Raw genomic sequence first — 22,477 nt, 5'->3', positions numbered from 1 at the left:
TCCAGAAGTACTGGAGCCATACTCTAGCTATAGAAAAGAGACACAAAATTATGTGTTGGCTTTGATCTTGTTTCTTCAGTGGGCGTGGAGCAAAAAGTTATTTAAATCTGTTTCTTGATAATGATTACGACCTTTCCCCGCCGCCACACTGTCTGTTCTCAGTACCCCACCCCCTTCCCTATCCCCAATACCCCCCTCAAATTGAGTATATCTTCAAAGAGAGGGGTTTAAAGACAGTAACTCTGTATGGGTTTATATACAGTAACTCTGTATGGGTTTATATACAGTAACTCTGTATGGGTTTAAAGACAGTAACTCTGTATGGGTTTAAAGATAGTAACTCTGTATGGGTTTAAAGACAGTATCTCTGTATGGGTTTAAAGACAGTAACTCTGTATGGGTTTAAAGACAGTAACTCTGTATGGGTTTAAAGACAGTAACTCTGTATGGGTTTAAAGACAGTAACTCTGTATGGGTTTAAAGACAGTAACTCTGTATGGGTTTAAAGACAGCCTGTGGAGTTTAGAGAGTTTTGAATGGAGGGAGGGAAAGAAAAAAGAGAATGTCAGAGAAGAAGAGAGACAAAGAGATGACGAGAGGGAGATGGGAATAGACTGAGAAAGATGGACAGAACAGATGGGGGGAATGGAGAGAAGGGGAGGAAAATAAAACAGACAGAGCAGGGGAGAAAATGAGGCAAAGTATTCTCACTGAAACCACAGGGCTGTAGGTCTACCTAGAAGGAAGTAGCTGAACCACAGGGCTGTAGGTCTACCTAGAAGGAAGTAGCTGAACCACAGGGCTGTAGGTCTACCTATAAGTAAGTAGCTGAACCACAGGGCTGCAGGTCTACCTAGAAGGAAGTAGCTGAACCACAGGGCTGCATGTCTACCTAGAAGGAAGTAGCTGAACCACAGGGCTGCAGGTCTACCTAGAAGGAATTAGCTGAACCACAGGGCTGCAGGTCTTCCTAGAAGGAAGTAGCTAGGCTCTCTACTAGTCACACTGGAGGTTCCTGTAAGTGTGTGTGTGTGTGTGTGTGTGTGTGTGTGTGTGTGTGTGTGTGTGTGTGTGTGTGTGTGTGTGTGGGTGTGTGTGTGTGTGTGTGTGTGTGTGTTTCAGTGAGGTTTACTGAAGGCAGCGGACAGGTGAAAGGAGGACTCCTTCCTATCTGTATCTCTTAGCCCTCTCTTCTGATAGGTCTGAGTAGGCCGGGGATTGGGGGGCACCCTCGCCTCGGGGGTCACCAGTGGGGTGAGGGTGATGGACGGGTGGCACAATGGCAGGATGGGTGTAGTTGGAATCACAATGTTCCTGAATCTTGATATTATTGTGTGCTGGGAACTCCTTAACTCCTAAACCATTAGAGTGGAGACTTCATATCTAAAGGAAAAATAAGAAATACCCTGAGCTATAAACCATTATGACTTACAACTGGCTCCTAATGTAATTCAGAATACCTTTATGATTTTTAAATGGCTCCTTAATGCAAAGAAAACTCCACTCCTGGCGTTGTAAGAGGTTTATAATCGAGGTTAAACAGAGGTTAAATGAAAACCATAATTTCAGACGGCGTACCAGACTGATGTGTGTTTCACTGAGATAAAGACTGTAGATAATGGAAGGTTTGTAGGCTTTAGACAGGACAGAGCTGAGGCTTTAGACAGGACAGAGCTGAGGCTTTAGACGGGACAAAGCTGAGGCTTTCAACTGGACAGAGCTGAGTCTTTAGACAGGACAGAGCTGAGGCTGTAGGCAGGACAGAGCTGAGGCGTTAGACAGACAGGACAGAGCTGAGGCTGTAGACAGGACAGAGCTGAGGCTAAACAGACAGGACAGAGCTGAGGTTTAGACAGGACAAAGCTGAGGCTTTAGACAGGACAGAGCTGAGGCTATAGGCAGACAGGACAGAGCTGAGGCTGTAGACAGGACAGAGCTAAGGCTTTAGACAGACAGGACAGAGCTGAGGCTGTAGATAGACAGGACAGAGCTTAGGCTTTAGACAGACAGGACAGAGCTGAGGTTTAGACAGGACAAAGCTGAGGCTTTAGACAGGACAGAGCTGAGGCTATAGACAGGACTGAGCTAAGGCTTTAGACAGACAGGACAGAGCTGAGGCTGTAGATAGACAGGACAGAGCTGAGGCTTTAGACAGACAGGACAGAGCTGAGGTTTAGACAGGACAAAGCTGAGGCTTTGACAGGACAGAGCTAAGGCTGTAGACAGACAGGACAGAGCTGAGGCTTTAGACAAACAGAACAGAGCTGAGCTGAACAAAGCAAAGTAGCTACACTTCCACTCCATCCCAATGCTAGCAGGAAAAGACAGTGAATGAATAAGAACAGTAGTACAGTGTATGACCTGTAGTTCTAGAATCAGTGTGTATGTACTATAGAGACCTGTGGTTCTAGAATCAGTGTGTATGTACTGTAGAGACCTGTGGTTCTAGAATCAGTGTGTATGTACTGTAGAGACCTGTGGTAGTAGAATCAGTGTGTATGTACTGTAGAGACCTGTAGTTCTAGAATCAGTGTGTATGTACTGTAGATACCTGTGGTTCTAGAATCAGTGTGTATGTACTGTAGAGACCTGTAGTTCTAGAATCAGCGTGTATGTACTGTAGCGACCTGTGGTAGTAGAATCAGTGTGTATGTACTGTAGAGACCTGTGGTTCTAGAATCAGTGTGTATGTACTGTAGAGACCTGTGGTTCTAGAATCAGTGTGTATGTACTGTAGAGACCTGTAGTTCTAGGATCAGTGTGTATGTACTGTAGAGGCCTGTGGTTCTAGAATCAGTGTGTATGTACTGTAGAGACCTGGGGTTCTAGAATCAGTGTGTATGTACTGTAGAGACCTGTAGTTCTAGAATCAGTGTGTATGTACTGTAGAGACCTGTGGTAGTAGAATCAGTGTGTATGTACTGTAGAGACCTGTAGTTCTAGAATCAGTGTGTATGTACTGTAGATACCTGTGGTTCTAGAATCAGTGTGTATGTACTGTAGAGACCTGTAGTTCTAGAATCAGTGTGTATGTACTGTAGAGACCTGTAGTTCTAGAATCAGCGTGTATGTACTGTAGAGACCTGTGGTAGTAGAATCAGTGTGTATGTACTGTAGAGACCTGTGGTTCTAGAATCAGTGTGTATGTACTGTAGATACCTGTGGTTCTAGAATCAGTGTGTATGTACTGTAGAGACCTGTAGTTCTAGAATCAGTGTGTATGTACTGTAGAGGCCTGTGGTTCTAGAATCAGTGTGTATGTACTGTAGAGACCTGGGGTTCTAGAATCAGTGTGTATGTACTGTAGAGACCTGTAGTTCTAGAATCAGTGTGTATGTACTGTAGAGACCTGTGGTTCTAGACTCAGTGTGTATGTACTGTAGAGACCTGTGGTTCTAGAATCAGTGTGTATGTACTGTAGAGACCTGTAGTTCTAGAATCAGTGTGTATGTACTGTAGAGACCTGTGGTAGTAGAATCAGTGTGTATGTACTGTAGAGACCTGTGGTAGTAGAATCAGTGTGTATGTACTGTAGAGACCTGTAGTTCTAGAATCAGTGTGTATGTACTGTAGAGACCTGTAGTAGTAGAATCAGTGTGTATGTACTGTAGAGACCTGTGGTAGTAGAATCAGTGTGTATGTACTGTAGAGGCCTGTGGTTCTATAATCAGTGTGTATGTACTGTAGAGACCTGTAGTTCTAGAATCAGTGTGTATGTACTGTAGAGGCCTGTAGTTCTAGAATCAGTGTGTATGTACTGTAGAGACCTGTAGTTCTAGAATCAGTGTGTATGTACTGTAGAGACCTGTAGTTCTAGAATCAGTGTGTATGTACTGTAGAGACCTGTGGTTCTAGAATCAGTGTGTATGTACTGTAGAGACCTGTAGTTCTAGAATCAGTGTGTATGTACTGTAGAGGCCTGTGGTTCTAGAATCAGTGTGTATGTACTGTAGAGACCTGGGGTTCTAGAATCAGTGTGTATGTACTGTAGAGACCTGTAGTTCTAGAATCAGTGTGTATGTACTGTAGAGGCCTGTGGTTCTAGAATCAGTGTGTATGTACTGTAGAGACCTGTGGTTCTAGAATCAGTGTGTATGTACTGTAGAGACCTGTAGTTCTAGAATCAGTGTGTATGTACTGTAGAGACCTGTGGTTCTAGACTCAGTGTGTATGTACTGTAGAGACCTGTGGTTCTAGAATCAGTGTGTATGTACTGTAAAGACCTGTAGTTCTAGAATCAGTGTGTATGTACTGTAGAGACCTGTGGTAGTAGAATCAGTGTGTATGTACTGTAGAGACCTGTAGTTCTAGAATCAGTGTGTATGTACTGTAGAGACCGGTGGTAGTAGAATCAGTGTGTATGTACTGTAGAGACCTGTAGTTCTAGAATCAGTGTGTATGTACTGTAGAGACCTGTGGTTCTAGAATCAGTGTGTGTGTACTGTAGAGACCTGTAGTTCTAGAATCAGTGTGTATGTACTGTAGAGACCTGTAGTTCTAGAATCAGTGTGTATGTACTGTAGAGACCTGTGGTTCTAGAATCAGTGTGTATGTACTGTGAGACCTGTCGTTCTAGAATCAGTGTGTATGTACTGTAGAGGCCTGTGGTTCTAGAATCAGTGTATATGTACTGTAGAGACCTGGGGTTCTAGAATCAGTGTGTATGTACTGTAGAGACCTGTAGTTCTAGAATCAGTGTGTATGTACTGTAGAGACCTGTAGTAGTAGAATCAGTGTGTATGTACTGTAGAGACCTGTGGTAGTAGAATCAGTGTGTATGTACTGTAGAGGCCTGTGGTTCTATAATCAGTGTGTATGTACTGTAGAGACCTGTAGTTCTAGAATCAGTGTGTATGTACTGTAGAGGCCTGTAGTTCTAGAATCAGTGTGTATGTACTGTAGAGACCTGTAGTTCTAGAATCAGTGTGTATGTACTGTAGAGACCTGTAGTTCTAGAATCAGTGTGTATGTACTGTAGAGACCTGTGGTTCTAGAATCAGTGTGTATGTACTGTAGAGACCTGTAGTTCTAGAATCAGTGTGTATGTACTGTAGAGGCCTGTGGTTCTAGAATCAGTGTGTATGTACTGTAGAGACCTGGGGTTCTAGAATCAGTGTGTATGTACTGTAGAGACCTGTAGTTCTAGAATCAGTGTGTATGTACTGTAGAGACCTGTAGTAGTAGAATCAGTGTGTATGTACTGTAGAGACCTGTGGTAGTAGAATCAGTGTGTATGTACTGTAGAGGCCTGTGGTTCTAGAATCAGTGTGTATGTACTTTAGAGGCCTGTGGTAGTAGAATCAGTGTGTATGTACTGTAGAGACCTGTGGTTCTAGAATCAGTGTTTATGTACTGTAGAGACCTGTAGTTCTAGAATCAGTGTGCATGTACTGTAGAGACGTGTAGTTCTAGAATCAGTGTGTATGTACTGTAGAGACCTGTGGTAGTAGAATCAGTGTGTATGTACTGTAGAGACCTGTGGTAGTAGAATCAGTGTGTATGTACTGTAGAGACCTGTGGTTCTAGAATCAGTGTGTATGTACTGTAGAGACCTGTAGTTCTAGAATCAGTGTGTATGTACTGTAGAGGCCTGTAGTTCTAGAATCAGTGTGTATGTACTGTAGAGGCCTGTGGTTCTAGAATCAGTGTGTATGTACTGTAGAGACCTGTGGTTCTAGAATCAGTGTGTATGTACTGTAGAGGCCTGTGGTTCTAGAATCAGTGTGTATGTACTGTAGAGACCTGTGGTAGTAGAATCAGTGTGTATGTACTGTAGAGACCTGTGGTTCTAGAATCAGTGTGTATGTACTGTAGAGACCTGTGGTTCTAGAATCAGTGTGTATGTACTGTAGAGACCTGTAGTTCTAGAATCAGTGTGTATGTACTGTAGAGACCTGTGGTAGTAGAATCAGTGTGTATGTACTGTAGAGACCTGTAGTTCTAGAATCAGTGTGTATGTACTGTAGATACCTGTGGTTCTAGAATCAGTGTGTATGTACTGTAGAGACCTGTAGTTCTAGAATCAGTGTGTATGTACTGTAGAGACCTGTAGTTCTAGAATCAGCGTGTATGTACTGTAGAGACCTGTGGTAGTAGAATCAGTGTGTATGTACTGTAGAGACCTGTGGTTCTAGAATCAGTGTGTATGTACTGTAGAGACCTGTGGTTCTAGAATCAGTGTGTATGTACTGTAGAGACCTGTAGTTCTAGAATCAGTGTGTATGTACTGTAGAGGCCTGTGGTTCTAGAATCAGTGTGTATGTACTGTAGAGACCTGGGGTTCTAGAATCAGTGTGTATGTACTGTAGAGACCTGTAGTTCTAGAATCAGTGTGTATGTACTGTAGAGACCTGTGGTTCTAGACTCAGTGTGTATGTACTGTAGAGACCTGTGGTTCTAGAATCAGTGTGTATGTACTGTAGAGACCTGTAGTTCTAGAATCATTGTGTATGTACTGTAGAGACCTGTGGTAGTAGAATCAGTGTGTATGTACTGTAGAGACCTGTGGTAGTAGAATCAGTGTGTATGTACTGTAGAGACCTGTAGTTCTAGAATAGATGTGTATGTACTGTAGAGACCTGTAGTAGTAGAATCAGTGTGTATGTACTGTAGAGACCTGTGGTAGTAGAATCAGTGTGTATGTACTGTAGAGGCCTGTGGTTCTATAATCAGTGTGTATGTACTGTAGAGACCTGTAGTTCTAGAATCAGTGTGTATGTACTGTAGAGGCCTGTAGTTCTAGAATCAGTGTGTATGTACTGTAGAGACCTGTAGTTCTAGAATCAGTGTGTATGTACTGTAGAGACCTGTAGTTCTAGAATCAGTGTGTATGTACTGTAGAGACCTGTGGTTCTAGAATCAGTGTGTATGTACTGTAGAGACCTGTAGTTCTAGAATCAGTGTGTATGTACTGTAGAGGCCTGTGGTTCTAGAATCAGTGTGTATGTACTGTAGAGACCTGTGGTTCTAGAATCAGTGTGTATGTACTGTAGAGACCTGTAGTTCTAGAATCAGTGTGTATGTACTGTAGAGACCTGTGGTTCTAGACTCAGTGTGTATGTACTGTAGAGACCTGTGGTTCTAGAATCAGTGTGTATGTACTGTAGAGACCTGTAGTTCTAGAATCAGTGTGTATGTACTGTAGAGACCTGTGGTAGTAGAATCAGTGTGTATGTACTGTAGAGACCTGTGGTAGTAGAATCAGTGTGTATGTACTGTAGAGACCTGTAGTTCTAGAATCAGTGTGTATGTACTGTAGAGGCCTGTGGTTCTAGAATCAGTGTGTATGTGCTGTAGAGACCTGTGGTTCTAGAATCAGTGTGTATGTACTGTAGAGACCTGTGGTTCTAGAATCAGTGTGTATGTACTGTAGAGGCCTGTGGTTCTAGAATCAGTGTGTATGTACTGTAGAGACCTGTGGTTCTAGAATCAGTGTGTATGTACTGTAGAGGCCTGTAGTTCTAGAATCAGTGTGTATGTACTGTAGAGACCTGTAGTTCTAGAATCAGTGTGTATGTGCTGTAGAGGCCTGTGGTTCTAGAATCAGTGTGTATGTACTGTAGAGGTCTCTGATTGTGTTGACATTTCCCCTGGTTCCTCTGCTCATAGGTTGTTAGAGAGGCAATCCTAGACAGGGATAGACTCCTTCAGTTCAATTCAAAGGGGCTTTATTGGAATTGGAAGCACATGAATCCATTGCTAAAGCAAGTGAAAAACAATAAACTGAAGTGAAATAAGCAATCAGAAATTAACAGTAAACATTACACACACAAAAGTTTCAGAAGTACAGTGTTGTAACAACAGTGTGCAAATAGCTGTATAATGAATGGCAAGGGGAAATAAATAAACAGATTTAAATAAATAAAATGTTTATGCTCCACTAGTTGCCATTTTCTTGTGGGAACAGGTCACAAATCTTGTTGCTGTGATGACACACTGTGGTATTTCACCTAACAGATAAGGGAATGCTGTTTTGTTTTCAAATTCTTTGCTAGTCTGTGCAATCTGAGGGAAATGTGTGACTCTAATGTGGACAGTGGGCACATAGCGTGTCTCTCTCTCTCTCTCTCTCTCTCTCTCTCTCTCTCTCTCTCTCTCTCTCTCTCTCTCTCTCTCTCTCTCTCTCTCTCTCTCTCTCTCTCTCTCTCACTCTCTCTACCTCAGTCTCTGAGGCCTCTATCTCCCAGGCCATATGGGTTAAACCTGAGATTTCCTTTGGCTATCTTCTCCACTCTGCTCTCTGCTCCCTGGTCTCGAGCCTCAGTCTCAGGAGTCACTATGAATTATGCATGAAGCTACAGTACAGTATTAAACACAAAACGACAGTCTCTGCATGACATCAGCAGCCTGGTGCTACAAATAGCATACTTGCTCTATTTTAACACCAATAAACCCATCAGTTTAAAAATGAATTTAGTAGATATCAACCTAGCAAGCCAGGCAACTAAAATAAAGGTTCTAAACAATGTTTGGGTTAGTTGGTAGCTTGTTAGCTAGCTGGCTAGTCAGTTCAAATAATGACCAGAGTACAGCTGACAACGTCTTAACTTTAGCTACTTTTTATTCATTATTACAGGAAAAGGAAACTCACAACAACATCATTATTTACAAGGTAATAGCGAGCTTACAGAAAATAGCTTACGGTTGTGAGTGTGAGGAAAATAAAAGCAGGTCATTCTACCGGAGAATTCTAGAACTCCTGCATCGTCTTGTCACAGGGGGATTGGGTCTGGTTTCTGTGGCAGTCGGGTAACCATGACAACGGACGTTGTGACAGTAGCTGAGGCATAAACTTTCTTCATGTCTGTGTGACAAGGAAACCGACAGTTGCAGCGACAGTCTACAGACATTCCGCCGGAGTATAAATGAAATGTTGTTTTGACCAGCGACACTTGTCACATTCTAACTGTCTACAGACATGTTGTTAGACCAAGTATAAACCAGCCTTAACCCCTGTCCCCATTGACTGGAGAGGAGATAGTGAGGGGTAGTTGGGGGCCAAGTGCAACAGGCTTGGGAATAATGTTGGGTTGGGGATGGGTGGAGGTGGAAGGGTAACTTCAAGCCTTACCGAGTCCCAAGGCAGACAGATAGTAGCCTAGGTTTTGTCTAAGCCAAGGTGTCATCTATATTCAAACCTTGCCCTTGTTTCTCACCCAGATCCTCTTTATCTCTCTGTCTCTTACCTTGTCCACAACTATGTCCACATCACAGCTACTGAGGGACGAAGAACTGCCTGACCCTACTGATAATATCGGCAGTGTCCAGGTGTAACGGGGAGGGAGAGGGACAGACGGAGAGAGACACTTATTTGATTGACATCACCCCAGCCCCTGGATAAGACCCTGCCAGTGAAATCAGGAAACTTTTCCCTCTACCCCTCACCAAACCAAACCAATGAGGCTTGGAACCCTCTCACCATGGAACCTTTGAAGGCTTTAATACCGGAACACGCTGGTTTTTAATAATATTGGGCCGTAAAAGGAGAAATAATCATTTTTCAATTCCACTTCCATTGTCTTCCAAGAGAGTATGCTTGGATATGTGTTGACTCATGCCAGCTAGGCCCAGCTTTGGGGCTTTGGGAGAACCCACTCGTTTGCCCTCTCTCTTTCTCTTTGTCACATTCTCTCCATCTCTCTCTCCTCTCTTTCTCTCTGGATCCTGTCCCCATCCCCAGTTCAGCCCAGCGGCGCCAGCCCGGTTCAGTGGCCTGTCAGAGCATTAGTGGGGCGTCGTTATACTGCCTAACGACATATAGGGGGGGAGGAGGAGGAGACCCTAGGGCATGGGAGAGAGAGAGAGAGAGAGAGAGAGAGAGAGAGAGAGGGAGATACATAACTATTCTGGCATGGGAAGAAGAGAGAGGGGGATTCTAGAACGATTGACAGGGAGGGAGGGAGGGAGGGAGGGAGGGAGGGAGGGAGGGAGAGATGGATGGAGGGAGGGAGGGAGGGAGGGAGTGAGGGAGGGGTAGAAGGAGGAGAGGAGGAGGGTGAAGAGTGAGCTCATCCTATTGTATGGAGCGAGGGGCACAGGGGCATAAGAGGAGGAGAATAAGGGGACTAAGAGAAAAGAGAGAGGGGAAATGGACTGGGGTTTTGGGATCTGATGTTTTGGGGGGAACAAGCAATTTATGCAGCCGAGTCTCCCTGAAGATGACGGACCCTTTCATTTGGTTGTCTGAAAAAAAGCACCAGGATCCGCTTCCTTGGACGAGTCCCAAATGGCACCGTATTCACTATATAAAAGTACCCTGTGAGCCCTGGTCAAAGCACCATATAGGGAATAAGGCGACTTTGGGATGAACAACTTGACTTGTCAAAGAGTCATTATTTGCTCTCAGATTAATATGTAGCGCTGACGTTCTGAACCAAGGCTGCCTCGCCTTTTTCTCTTTATGCAGATTTATTGAATTGAGACTTGATGGGTTTAACAGTTCTCCTACCCCTCCTCTCCATTCCATCCCCACATCTCTCCCCCATTGGCAGTAATGGGTAGACAAGCTGGGGGAGAAAGAGAGGGAGAGAGAGAGAGAGAGAGAGAGAGAGAGAGAGAGAGAGAGAGAGAGAGAGAGAGAGACAGAGACAGAGAGAAAGACAGAGAGAGAGAGAGAGAAAGACAGAGAGAGAGAGAGAGAGAGAGAGAGAGAGAGAGAGAGAGAGACAGAGAGAGAGAGAGGGGGAGAGAGAGAGAGAGAGAGAGAGAGACAGAGAGAGAGAGGCTGAAGATACAGTCAATATCTTTACCTCCTACGCCCCTACCGAGTGGCGCAGTGGTCTAAGGCAGTGCTAGCTGTGCCACTAGAGATCCTGGTTCGAATCCAGGCTCTGTCGTAGCCGGCCGCGACTGGGAGACCCATGGGGCGGCGCACAATTGGCCCAGCGTCGTCCAGGGTAGGGGAGGGAATGGCCGGCAGGGATGTAGCTCAGTTGGTAGAGCATGGCGTTTGCAACACCAGGGTTATGGGTTTGATTCCCATGGGGGGCCAGTATGAAAAATAAAATAAAAAATAATGTATGCACTCACTAACTGTAAGTCGCTCTGGATAACAGCGTCTGCTAAATGACTAAAATGTAACTCCATTTCTACATTAGCCCAGTACTATAACTCCATATATACACTAAGCCCAGTACTATAACTCCATATATACACTAAGCCCAGTACTATAACTCCATATATACACTAAGCCCAGTACTATAACTCCATATATACACTAAGCCCAGTACTATAACTCCATATATACACTAAGCCCAGTACTAAAACTCCATATATACACTAAGCCCAGTACTATAACTCCATCTCTACACTAATGTATGTACACTAAGTACACTAAGCCCAGTACTATAGCTACATCTCCTGGGCCACATTGGGTGTTAGCTAAAACATAGTCATATTGTGAACCATGAACCATTAGTGCATAATGGTTTTACAATACATTACCTTCTAATGGTTCTTCTGCTGCAGTTAGTCAGTAATCAGATAATGTCTCAAGGGCATTTTTCTTCTGTAGGTCAGGTTCTAGTCGAGATATATAGTGTGCTTATTCTGGTCAAAAGCAGTGCACTATATAGGGAATAGGGTTTCATTTGGTCCGCCGGCCTCTACTCTGCTTCTCGACCATTAGCATTCCTCAGCTAAGTGGTTCAACCTCGGTGTGTGTGGGATGTGTGTGTGTGTGTGTGTGTGTTGGAGTTTGCCTCGAGACTGCAACCTGGCCGCCCCCATACTTTTGAGTTCATTACCGTTTCAGAATGACCCCACCTGTTTATCTGAACACACACACACTGCAGCCCTAAACCCAGATCAGACAGATGATCATCCTCCCTGATAATGAGCCGTAATACTCCTTTACCTCTCTATGATGCACCCAGTAAAAACATCTGCAGTCTCCAACATTACCCCTCCTCCCTCCCTCCCTCCCTCCCTCCCTCCCTCCCTCCCTCCCTCCCTCCCTCCCTCCCCCTGCCTCCCCCCTCCCTCCCTCCCTCCCTCTCCACCCTCCCTCCCTCTCCACCCTTCTCCTTCTACTCACCCCCTCCCTCCCTCCCTCCCTCTCCACCCTCCCTCCCTCTCCACCCTCCCTCCCTCCCTCCCTCTCCACCCTCCCTCCCTCTCCACCCTTCTCCTTCTACTCACCCCTCCCTCCCTCCCTCCCTCCTCCACCCTCCCTCCCTCTCCACCCTCCCTCCCTCCCTCCCTCTCCACCCTCCCTCCCTCTCCACCTCCCTCCCTCCCTCCCTCTCCACCCTCCCTCCCTCTCCACCCTTCTCCTTCTACTCACCCCTCCCTCCCTCCCTCCCTCTCCACCCTCCCTCCCTCTCCACCCTTCTCCTTCTACTCACCCCTCCCTCCCTCCTCTACCTCTCCATTTGTGGGTCAAGGCTATGAAAGAAGAGGACTTAGCAGAAGACACATAGACAGATAGTAGGCTAGGTTATCTCTCTCTCCTAGGCCCTAAAACCTTATCTTTACAGCCTTGTTTTTTCTGGGGATCCTTGCTAAATATACTAAAGTTAAAATACAGCTAACGGCTATATGGTGTCTGGTATGCTTTGGAGGTGCTGTATGTGTCTGCCTCCCAAATGTCAAATGTAGTGCACTATATAGGGAATAGGGTGCCATCTGGGACACAGACGCTGTCTGTGTGTAGTTGATCAGACCTCAACACATACTTATTGTGTCAGCCAGGTCAGTGTGTGGACTGTCTGTGTGTATCAGCCAGGTCAGTGTGTGGACTGTCTGTATGTATCAGCCAGGTCAGTGTGTGGACTGTCTGTATGTATCAGCCAGGTCAGTGTGTGGACTGTCTGTATGTATCAGCCAGGTCAGTGTGTGGACTGTCTGTATGTATCAGCCAGGTCAGTGTGTGGACTGTCTGTATGTATCAGCCAGGTCAGTGTGTGGACTGTCTGTATGTATCAGCCAGGTCAGTGTGTGGACTGTCTGTATGTATCAGCCAGGTCAGTGTGTGGACTGTCTGTATGTATCAGCCAGGTCAGTGTGTGGACTGTCTGTATGTATCAGCCAGGTCAGTGTGTGGACTGTCTGTATGTATCAGCCAGGTCAGTGTGTGGACTGTCTGTATGTATCAGCCAGGTCAGTGTGTGGACTGTATGTATGTGTCAGCCAGGTCAGTGTGTGGACTGTCTGTATGTATCCGCCAGGTCAGTGTGTGGACTGTATGTATGTATCAGCCAGGTCAGTGTGTGGACTGTATGTATGTATCAGCCAGGTCAGTGTATGGACTGTCTGTATGTGTCAGCCAGGTCAGTGTGTGGACTGTATGTATGTGTCAGCCAGGTCAGTGTGTGGACTGTCTGTATGTATCAGCCAGGTCAGTGTGTGGACTGTATGTATGTGTCAGCCAGGTCAGTGTGTGGACTGTCTGTATGTATCAGCCAGGTCAGTGTGTGGACTGTCTGTATGTGTCAGCCAGGTCAGTGTGTAGACTGTCTGTATGTATCAGCCAGGTCAGTGTGTGGACTGTCTGTATGTGTCAGCCAGGTCAGTGTATGGACTGTCTGTATGTATCAGCCAGGTCAGTGTGTGGACTGTCTGTATGTATCAGCCAGGTCAGTGTGTGGACTGTCTGTATGTATCAGCCAGGTCAGTGTGAGGACTGTCTGTATGTATCAGCCAGGTCAGTGTGTGGACTGTCTGTATGTATCAGCCAGGTCAGTGTGTGGACTGTCTGTATGTATCAGCCAGGTCAGTGTGTGGACTGTCTGTATGTATCAGCCAGGTCAGTGTGTGGACTGTCTGTATGTATCAGCCAGGTCAGTGTGTGGACTGTCTGTATGTATCAGCCAGGTCAGTGTGTGGACTGTCTGTATGTATCAGCCAGGTCAGTGTGTGGACTGTCTGTATGTATCAGCCAGGTCAGTGTGTGGACTGTCTGTATGTATCAGCCAGGTCAGTGTGTGGACTGTCTGTATGTATCAGCCAGGTCAGTGTGTGGACTGTCTGTATGTATCAGCCAGGTCAGTGTGTGGACTGTCTGTATGTGTCAGCCAGGTCAGTGTGTGGACTGTCTGTATGTGTCAGCCAGGTCAGTGTGTGGACTGTCTGTATGTGTCAGCCAGGTCAGTGTATGGACTGTCTGTATGTATCAGCCAGGTCAGTGTGTGGACTGTCTGTATGTATCAGCCAGGTCAGTGTGTGGACTGTCTGTATGTATCAGCCAGGTCAGTGTGAGGACTGTCTGTATGTATCAGCCAGGTCAGTGTGTGGACTGTCTGTATGTATCAGCCAGGTCAGTGTGTGGACTGTCTGTATGTATCAGCCAGGTCAGTGTGTGGACTGTCTGTATGTATCAGCCAGGTCAGTGTGTGGACTGTCTGTATGTATCAGCCAGGTCAGTGTGTGGACTGTCTGTATGTATCAGCCAGGTCAGTGTGTGGACTGTCTGTATGTATCCGCCAGGTCAGTGTGTGGACTGTCTGTATGTATCAGCCAGGTCAGTGTGTGGACTGTCTGTATGTATCAGCCAGGTCAGTGTGTGGACTGTCTGTATGTATCAGCCAGGTCAGTGTGTGGACTGTCTGTATGTATCAGCCAGGTCAGTGTGTGGACTGTTTGTATGTATCAGCCAGGTCAGTGTGTGGACTGTCTGTATGTATCAGCCAGGTCAGTGTGTGGACTGTCTGTATGTATCAGCCAGGTCAGTGTGTGGACTGTCTGTATGTATCAGCCAGGTCAGTGTGTGGACTGTCTGTATGTATCAGCCAGGTCAGTGTGTGGACTGTCTGTATGTATCAGCCAGGTCAGTGTGTGGACTGTCTGTATGTATCAGCCAGGTCAGTGTGTGGACTGTCTGTATGTATCAGCCAGGTCAGTGTGTGGACTGTCTGTATGTATCAGCCAGGTCAGTGTGTGGACTGTCTGTATGTGTCAGCCAGGTCAGTGTGTGGACTGTCTGTATGTATCAGCCAGGTCAGTGTGTGGACTGTCTGTATGTATCAGCCAGGTCAGTGTGTGGACTGTCTGTATGTATCAGCCAGGTCAGTGTGTGGACTGTCTGTATGTATCAGCCAGGTCAGTGTGTGGACTGTCTGTATGTATCAGCCAGGTCAGTGTGTGGACTGTCTGTATGTATCAGCCAGGTCAGTGTGTGGACTGTCTGTATGTATCAGCCAGGTCAGTGTGTGGACTGTCTGTGGAGACTGATGTGGGTTTGTGGTGAGGGCAGTAGACCGTACATTCAAGCCCAGGTGCTGTCTGTCTATATATCCATGCCAATGTCAATACCATTGCTATGTTGCCCCCTCACACCTACAGTTAGACCAGTGTGGGGTCTTCAATCCAGAAGTCATCAGTGAAGGACCTCACACGGGTGTGTGTGTGTGCACGTGCTCGCTAATGAATGTTTGTGTGTCCTGTACGTGTGTGTGTGTGTGTCAGTGTGTGTGTGTCAGTGTGTGTGTGTCTGTGTGTGTGTGTGTGAGTGTCAGTGTGTGTGTGTACGTGTGTGTGTGTGTCTGTGTGTGTGTGTGTGTGTGTGTGAAGCTCTCTGTGCCTGCTGGAGCGGTAGTTCCCCGCTGTGTGATCCTAATGGGGCTTGGAGAAGGGAGCGTGCTCTGCCAAACCAAGCCTCACCCCTCCATCCCCAGCCCAGCGCCCCCCTAGCCCTCACCCCAGAGCAGAGAGGGGAACAGGGCTCATATATCAGCCTGCTGGTTAAGCTTCATTACCTCCAACACATGACTCAATACACTCTCTACCTCTCTCTTTACCTCTCCTCTTTCACCTCGCTGGTTACACCAACACTCTGGTTTCTCCTCACTCTCTTTCTGGGTCTCCCCCTCCCTCCCTCCCCCGCCCCCCAAACCTTAGTGAGTACCTTGTTATAGCGAGTTCCCAGGTGACTTGTTGCAGGTGATGCAGATCACAGGTCCTGAAATTAGCCACTAGATCAGCCAGCACCTGGTTATCCTCCCTCCCCCTAGTTAAAGACCCACAGACCCAGAGACCTAGCAGTGGGTAGTGGACCATAGATGATCAGGGCTGGACCATTGGCAGTGGACCATGGATGGAAGCAGGCAGGGAGGGGAACCAGGCTGAAAACTCTTTCAGTGAGCATATACGCCCCACACTCCCCCCGAAGGGCCTTTGAACTTAGTGTGTACTAGCTTGCTCCATACCTCTTTCTGTCCCACTCTATTTCTCTCCTCTCTACTGGGCACCAGTGTAACATCTGTCATTCTCTATGTCACTAAGCGTCTGAGACGGTCCAGTTGTGATGACATTCAGTCTACCAGTTGACTTCTCCTCTACCGTCTAAGGAGCTCCGTTTTTGTGGTTTATTAATGATGAAATTGTTGAAGATCCAAACTTGACACACAAAGGGATGTGTAGATGATGGTCTGTGAATATGACCTCTTTGTGTTGTTTCAGATGTCTTTGTCATCAGCCTTGGTAGTTTGACATTTCAACATGGATTGAGCCAAAGAAAATCATTTTTGGGTATTTTCTTTTATAAAAATAAAAAATAAATCCTACTTTCTTATGGGCGAAAGAAAGAACTATGGGTTTTGGATCATTGGCGTCCGTTCAAAATGTGAAAAGCAATTTAAAAGCTGTCCGGCAGAGCGAAACATTTCTGTTCAAAGAGGCCCAGGGAGAGAGCGGAAGAACCCAGTGGTTTCTGGGGTGCAGAGCGGAGCGGGCCACGCTTGGCCTCCGTGTGTGTGTGTGTGTGTCTGTGCTGTTTGTCCAGCTCCGATCTACAGTACTCTCGGCCTCTGGGGTTCCTCACAGTGATGGAAGACAGAGCCTGAAATGAATACTACACTCTCCTCTACTCCTTTCTTTCTCTCTCTCGTTCTCTCTCTCCCTCACACACACACACTGGGCAGCTAGTGTTCTTTCCTCATCTCTCATTCCCTCCCTCCCTCTCTCCCCCTCCCTCCCCCCTCCCTCTCTCCCTCTCTCCCTCTCTCCCCTTCCCTCCCTCCCTCTCTCTCTCTCTCTCTCTCTCTCTCTCTCTCTCTCTCTCTCTCTCTCTCTCTCTCTCTCTCTCTTTCTCTCTCTCTCTCTCTCTCCCAGTTTGTCCGTCTGTGGGTGTGTTGAGGGTAACAGTCCTTGAAGGGAATATGTTTATGGAGAATCTTTTTACAGCTTCTTGAGAAGTACAGCAGAATCTGCCCCTTCGCTCTCTCTGACCAACCTTACGTCAACTTCCCCATGCGCCAAACACTGGGCGGCTCTTTGTGTGTGTGTGTGTGTGTGTGTGTGTGTGTGTGTGTGTGTGTGTGTGTGTGTGTGTGTGATGTGCACGCCTGTGTGTGTGTGTGTGTGTGTCTCCGGTGTGTGTGTGTGTGTGTGTGTCTCCGTGTGCCTGTATATATATATGTGTGTGTGTGTGTGTGTGTGTGTGTGTGTGTGTATGTGCGTGCCACCAGCCAGCCACCTGTTAATGCCAGCACTAATTTCATAAGGTATAGCTGGCACCTCAACGGCCAGGACACACACACTCTTTCCCCCCTCGTCACCTCTCAACCTCCAGCCTTTGAAAAAATAATTTGGAATAAAGGATCTGTGTGTTAAAGATCTGGAATGCATCCCAAATAGCACCCTATTCCCTATGTAGGGCACTACTTTTGACCAGAGCCTTACGGGCCCTGCTAAGGAATAGGGTCCCATTTGGGCCTCAGACTGTGTGTTAAAGATAACCCCACCTGTGATGATCATTAGCCTGAGGAGCTGTCCAACATTAAATCCCCTTTAGGTTCAGATTCCATTAATGAGTGGAAAATTAAACCTTTTAGATGAACATTCCAAGTGTAGAATTTTATATAATGACTTAAAAAGAGGTATTGGGTAGTTGGTGGAGGCACGGAGCGTTCCAGGAGAATTTAAATGGGTTAAGTGAGTTGGTGGAGGTTGGGGATGTGGATGTGAAGAGGGGATCAGCTGTGGATTCAAGGCCCAGCGAGAGAGAGTGGAGGTTGGGGGAGAGAGAGGGGGTGACCCTGGGCCAGGTGGAGAGGTGGAAAAGAGAAAGGAAGAGGTGGAGGAGAGGAGAAGGACAAGGAGTGCTGAAGGAGAAGAGGGGGAGAAGAGGTGGAGACGGTGTTGTTAACTCACACAGATGTTCCCCTCTCTAAATCACTCAGTCCCTCTTTCTCTCTCTCTCTCTCTCCCTCTATCTCTCTCTCTTCTCTCTCTCCTTCTCTCTCTCTCTCTCTTCTCTCTCTCCCTCTCTATCTCTCTCTTCTCTCTCTCCCTCTATCTCTCTCTTCTCTATCTCTCTTTTCTCTCTCTCCTTCTCTTTCTCTCTCTTCTCTCTCTCTCTCCATCTCTATCTCTCTCTTCTCTCTCTCTTTCTCTCCCTCTATCTCTCTTCTCTCTCTCCCTCTCTATCTCTCTCTTCTCTCTCTCCCTCTCTATCTCTCTCTTCTCTTTCTTTCTCTCTCTCTATCTTTCTCTTCTCTTTCTTTCTCTCTATCTCTCTCTTCTCTTTCTCTCTCTATCTATCTCTCTCTTCTCTCTCTCCCTCTCTATCTCTCTCTTCTCTCTCTCCCTCTCTATCTCTCTCTTCTCTTTCTTTCTTTCTCCCTCTCTATCTCTCTCTTCTCTCTCTCCCTCTCTATCTCTCTCTTCTCTCTCTCCCTCTCTATCTCTCTCTTCTCTTTCTCTCTCCCTCTCTATCTCTCTCTTCCTCTGCTCTCCTCCTCTGCTCTCTCCTTTACAGCACACTAGCTACCCATTTCCTGTGACCTCTCACCTCACAGAGAAGAAAAGAGAAGAAAGAAGGGATAGAGGGAGGAGGGAAGGAGGAGGATGGAGGGAAAGGGAAAGATGTGTACAGTCTCATCAGCCCTGGGAGACTTAAGGCCAGTCAGTCAGGCTGTCTACCATGGAGGTCCTTCTCTCTCCACTGACCAGAAAGACCATCTGTTTTGAAAGTCACTCTGAAATGTTTTCTCCTCATGCTTATGAAATCCACTTGTGTTATCTCTCTGTTTTGTTGATAAAGTATGTTACCATGTACCTGACCTATGATGTGATGTTACAGAATACTTGTTTTTAACATTTCTCTCCTCTCCCCCTGACCCTCTCTCCTCTCCCCCCTCTCTCTCCCCCTCCCCCCCTCTTCCTCCCACCCCATCAGTTGGAGTCGGAGCTGGAGGTCTGTGAGAGGGAGAGTGCAGAGCTCCAGGAGTATGCTAACTGTGTCCTGCAGCAGATCGCTGACCACTGCCCTGACATCCTGGAACAGGTGGTCAATACCCTGGAAGAGTCCTGCTGACCTCACACCCCCTGCCAGCCACACAATCAACACCACACCTTTCAATACCCCCTGCCAGCCACACAATCAACACCACACCTTTCAATACCCCCTGCCAGCCACACAATCAACACCACACCTTTCAATACCCCCTGCCAGCCACACAATCAACACCACACCTTTCAATACCCCCCCGCCAGCCACACACTCAACACCACACCTTTCAATACCCCCTCCAGCCACACACTCAACACCACACCTTTCAATACCCCCCTCCAGCCACACACTCAACACCACACCTTTCAATACCCCCTCCAGCCACACACTCAACCCCACACCTTTCAATACCCCCCAGCCACACACTCAACACCACACCTTTCAATACCCCCCTCCAGCCACACACTCAACACCACACCTTTTAATACCCCCCTCCAGCCACACACTCAACCCCACACCTTTCAATACCCCCCTCCAGCCACACACTCAACACCACACCTTTCAATACCCCCTCCAGCCACACACTCAACACCACACCTTTCAATACCCCCCTCCAGCCACACACTCAACCCCACACCTTTCAATACCCCCCTCCAGCCACACACTCAACACCACACCTTTCAATACCCCTACCAGCCACACACTCAACACCACACCTTTCAATACCCCCCTCCAGCCACACACTCAACACCACACCTTTCAATACCCCCCTCCAGCCACACACTCAACACCACACCTTTCAATAGGGAGAGAGAGAGATGCTTTTATATTCCCAGTCCTTCCTTTCCTGCCTTACAAGTTCTCCCAGTATCTATTTTGGGATTTGTTACTGATTTATAAACTATGAGTTGTCAGATTGGTGCAATAATCCTTTCTCTAAATCTACAATGGTTTGTGGTGAGAAGGGCTTCTTGAACCATTCATGTTCATGACATTGAACCCTGTCTTTCTTAGACCTGATCACAAAACCTGTTCGTTACTAAGGTGTGGTCAACCATGTTATCTTAGTGTTACTCACATACAGTTACTGCTTAGTTACTACACAGTTACTGCTTAGTTACTACACAGTTACTGCTTAGTTACTACACAGTTACTGCTTAGTTACTACACAGTTAAGTAACTGCTTAGTTACTACACAGTTACTGCTTAGTTACTACACAGTTTTACTGCTTAGTTACTACACAGTTACTGCTTAGTTACTACACAGTTACTGCTTAGTTACTACACAGTTACTGCTTAGTTACTACACATTTACTGCTTAGTTACTACACAGTTTCTGCTTAGTTACTACACTGGCAGAAGTGACTGTCCTAATGGGATGGGGATAAATGATGGCCAATATAAAGACAAGGTAGAGAGTCTGAATCATGGTCCTGTACCCAGTACTTAGGTCATTATAGAATCCCTCCTACAGCTTTGCTTTCTGAACTGTAGGTCTGTGTCCCAAATGGCACCCTATACCCTTTATAGAACACTACTTTTGACCACAGTCCATAGAACTCTTGTCAAAAGTAGCTCACTATATAGGGACTAGGGTGCCATTTGGGACACACACTAGATCTGTGATTTGGGAATATGAATTTAAATTACATTTGTTTATAACATGATAAAAATAATTGCTGCTATATTTTGCTTTAATTGTTAGAGGTAGTTTGTTGTTGTTGTTTTCTATTATGACAGTTCTCTGATGATTTTGGAGAAGTCAGTTGTCATCCGTTGAAAGGTTAGAGTTAGGAGATGAAAAACAATGCTATTAATGAGACAGTCAAGCCACACAAATGCTCACCGCTCACTGTAACAACAAGGAAATGATGTTTCAGCAATGATATCTATTCTGGGAGTAGGCTATTGATGTTGAAATACAGATAGAATTCATCTAGCTTTATCTGTGCTTTTTTAAACATCATAAGGAGTCTTTAGTGTCTCCTAGACTCTTAAGTGTCTCTTTAGACAGGACTCCCTGTGGTGATGTTAGATGGCTAAACAGCAGACCCGGTTGAGATGGTATGTCTTCAGTGTGTAGTTAGCTAACCTAACATAGCAGGTGTAACGCAGTGTTTCTTCTTTCTGGTCCTAAAGAGAAGGAAAAAACGGTCTTCTGCACTGTTCAACCAATCCAGTAAATGTGGAGGAGGAGTTAAGATGGAGTGTCGTCTTGTTAACGTCCGAAAGCGGAAGCCGCGTCACAGGCTCTCCGGAAGCATCCGGTTGTGACCGACCCCCGCTGAGGGTGGTAGTTAGCTAATGGATCTCTCCTCATTTAGAGACGTATTGAGAGCGTATGGAGGTCACAGACCCACAGTTTCCAGGGGAGTATGGCCTGGAGACACAGAAGGGATATTTAGACCCAGCATGACTTCCTATAGGAGGTGACATCATCTCAGTCAGGTCCACAGGCTAGTTCCCCCTCTTTCCTTCTAATCTATCTTTATGCACGGATATGAAAGCCATAGCAGTGAGGTGATGTCACTCAGACAGTGTGGGTGTGTGGTGTTCTACTGATGACTTGAGGGTGAGCAAATCACTCTTTTATGTGGCTTATCAAAACCATCCTCTCTCTCTCTATCCCTCTATTCTCCTCTATCTCCCCCATCCTCTCTCTCTCTATCTCTCCCATCCTCTCTCTCTCTATCCCTCTCTCCTCCTCTATCTCCCCGATCCTCTCTCTCTCTATCTCTCCCATCCTCTCTCTCTCTATCCCTCTATCTCCCCCATCCTCTCTCTCTCTATCTCTCCCATCCTCTCTCTCTCTATCCCTCTCTCCTCATCTATCTCCCCCATCCTCTCTCTCTCTATCTCTCCCATCCTCTCTCTCTCTATCCCTCTCTCCTCCTCTATCTCTCTCTCCTCCTCTTTCCCTCTATCTCTCTCCTCCTCTATCTCTCTATCTCTCCCATCCTCTCTCTCTATCCCTCTCTCCTCCTCTCTCTCTCTATCTCCCCCATCCTCTCTCTCTCTCTATCTCCCCCATCCTCTCTCTCTCTATCCCTCTCTCCTCCTCTTTCCCTCTATCTCCCCCATCCTCTCTCTCTATCCCTCTCTCCTTCTCTTTCCCTCTATCTCTCCCATCCTCTCTCTCTATCCCTCTCTCCTTCTCTTTCCCTCTATCTCTCCCATCCTCTCTCTCTATCCCTCTCTCCTCTTTCCCTCTATCTCCCCCATCCTCTCTCTCTCTATCCCTCTCTCCTCCTCTTTCCCTATATCTCCCCCATCCTCTCTCTCTATCCCTCTCTCCTCCTCTTTCCCTCT

General features: G+C 46.5%; 1 protein-coding gene across 6 annotated transcripts in view; it reads left to right on the top strand.

The window, feature by feature from the left end:
• Positions 1–19,315, top strand: part of LOC121570285 (ELKS/Rab6-interacting/CAST family member 1-like) — a 377,938-nt gene extending 358,623 nt beyond the window's left edge. For all 6 annotated transcript variants that reach the window (XM_045222185.1, XM_045222184.1, XM_045222183.1 and 3 more), the window contains one exon: positions 19,115–19,315. In XM_045222185.1, coding sequence (XP_045078120.1) covers positions 19,115–19,252 — 138 coding nt within the window. In that variant the 3' untranslated portion in view covers positions 19,253–19,315. The remainder of the gene's footprint in view (positions 1–19,114) is intronic.
• Positions 19,316–22,477: the final 3,162 nt, after the last annotated feature.

The sequence above is a fragment of the Coregonus clupeaformis genome, chromosome 8, assembly GCF_020615455.1.
Source record: "Coregonus clupeaformis isolate EN_2021a chromosome 8, ASM2061545v1, whole genome shotgun sequence".
NCBI lineage: Eukaryota > Metazoa > Chordata > Actinopteri > Salmoniformes > Salmonidae > Coregonus > Coregonus clupeaformis.
The sequence above is the reverse complement of the archived record's forward strand: the minus strand, read 5'-3'. Positions and strand labels throughout refer to the sequence as shown.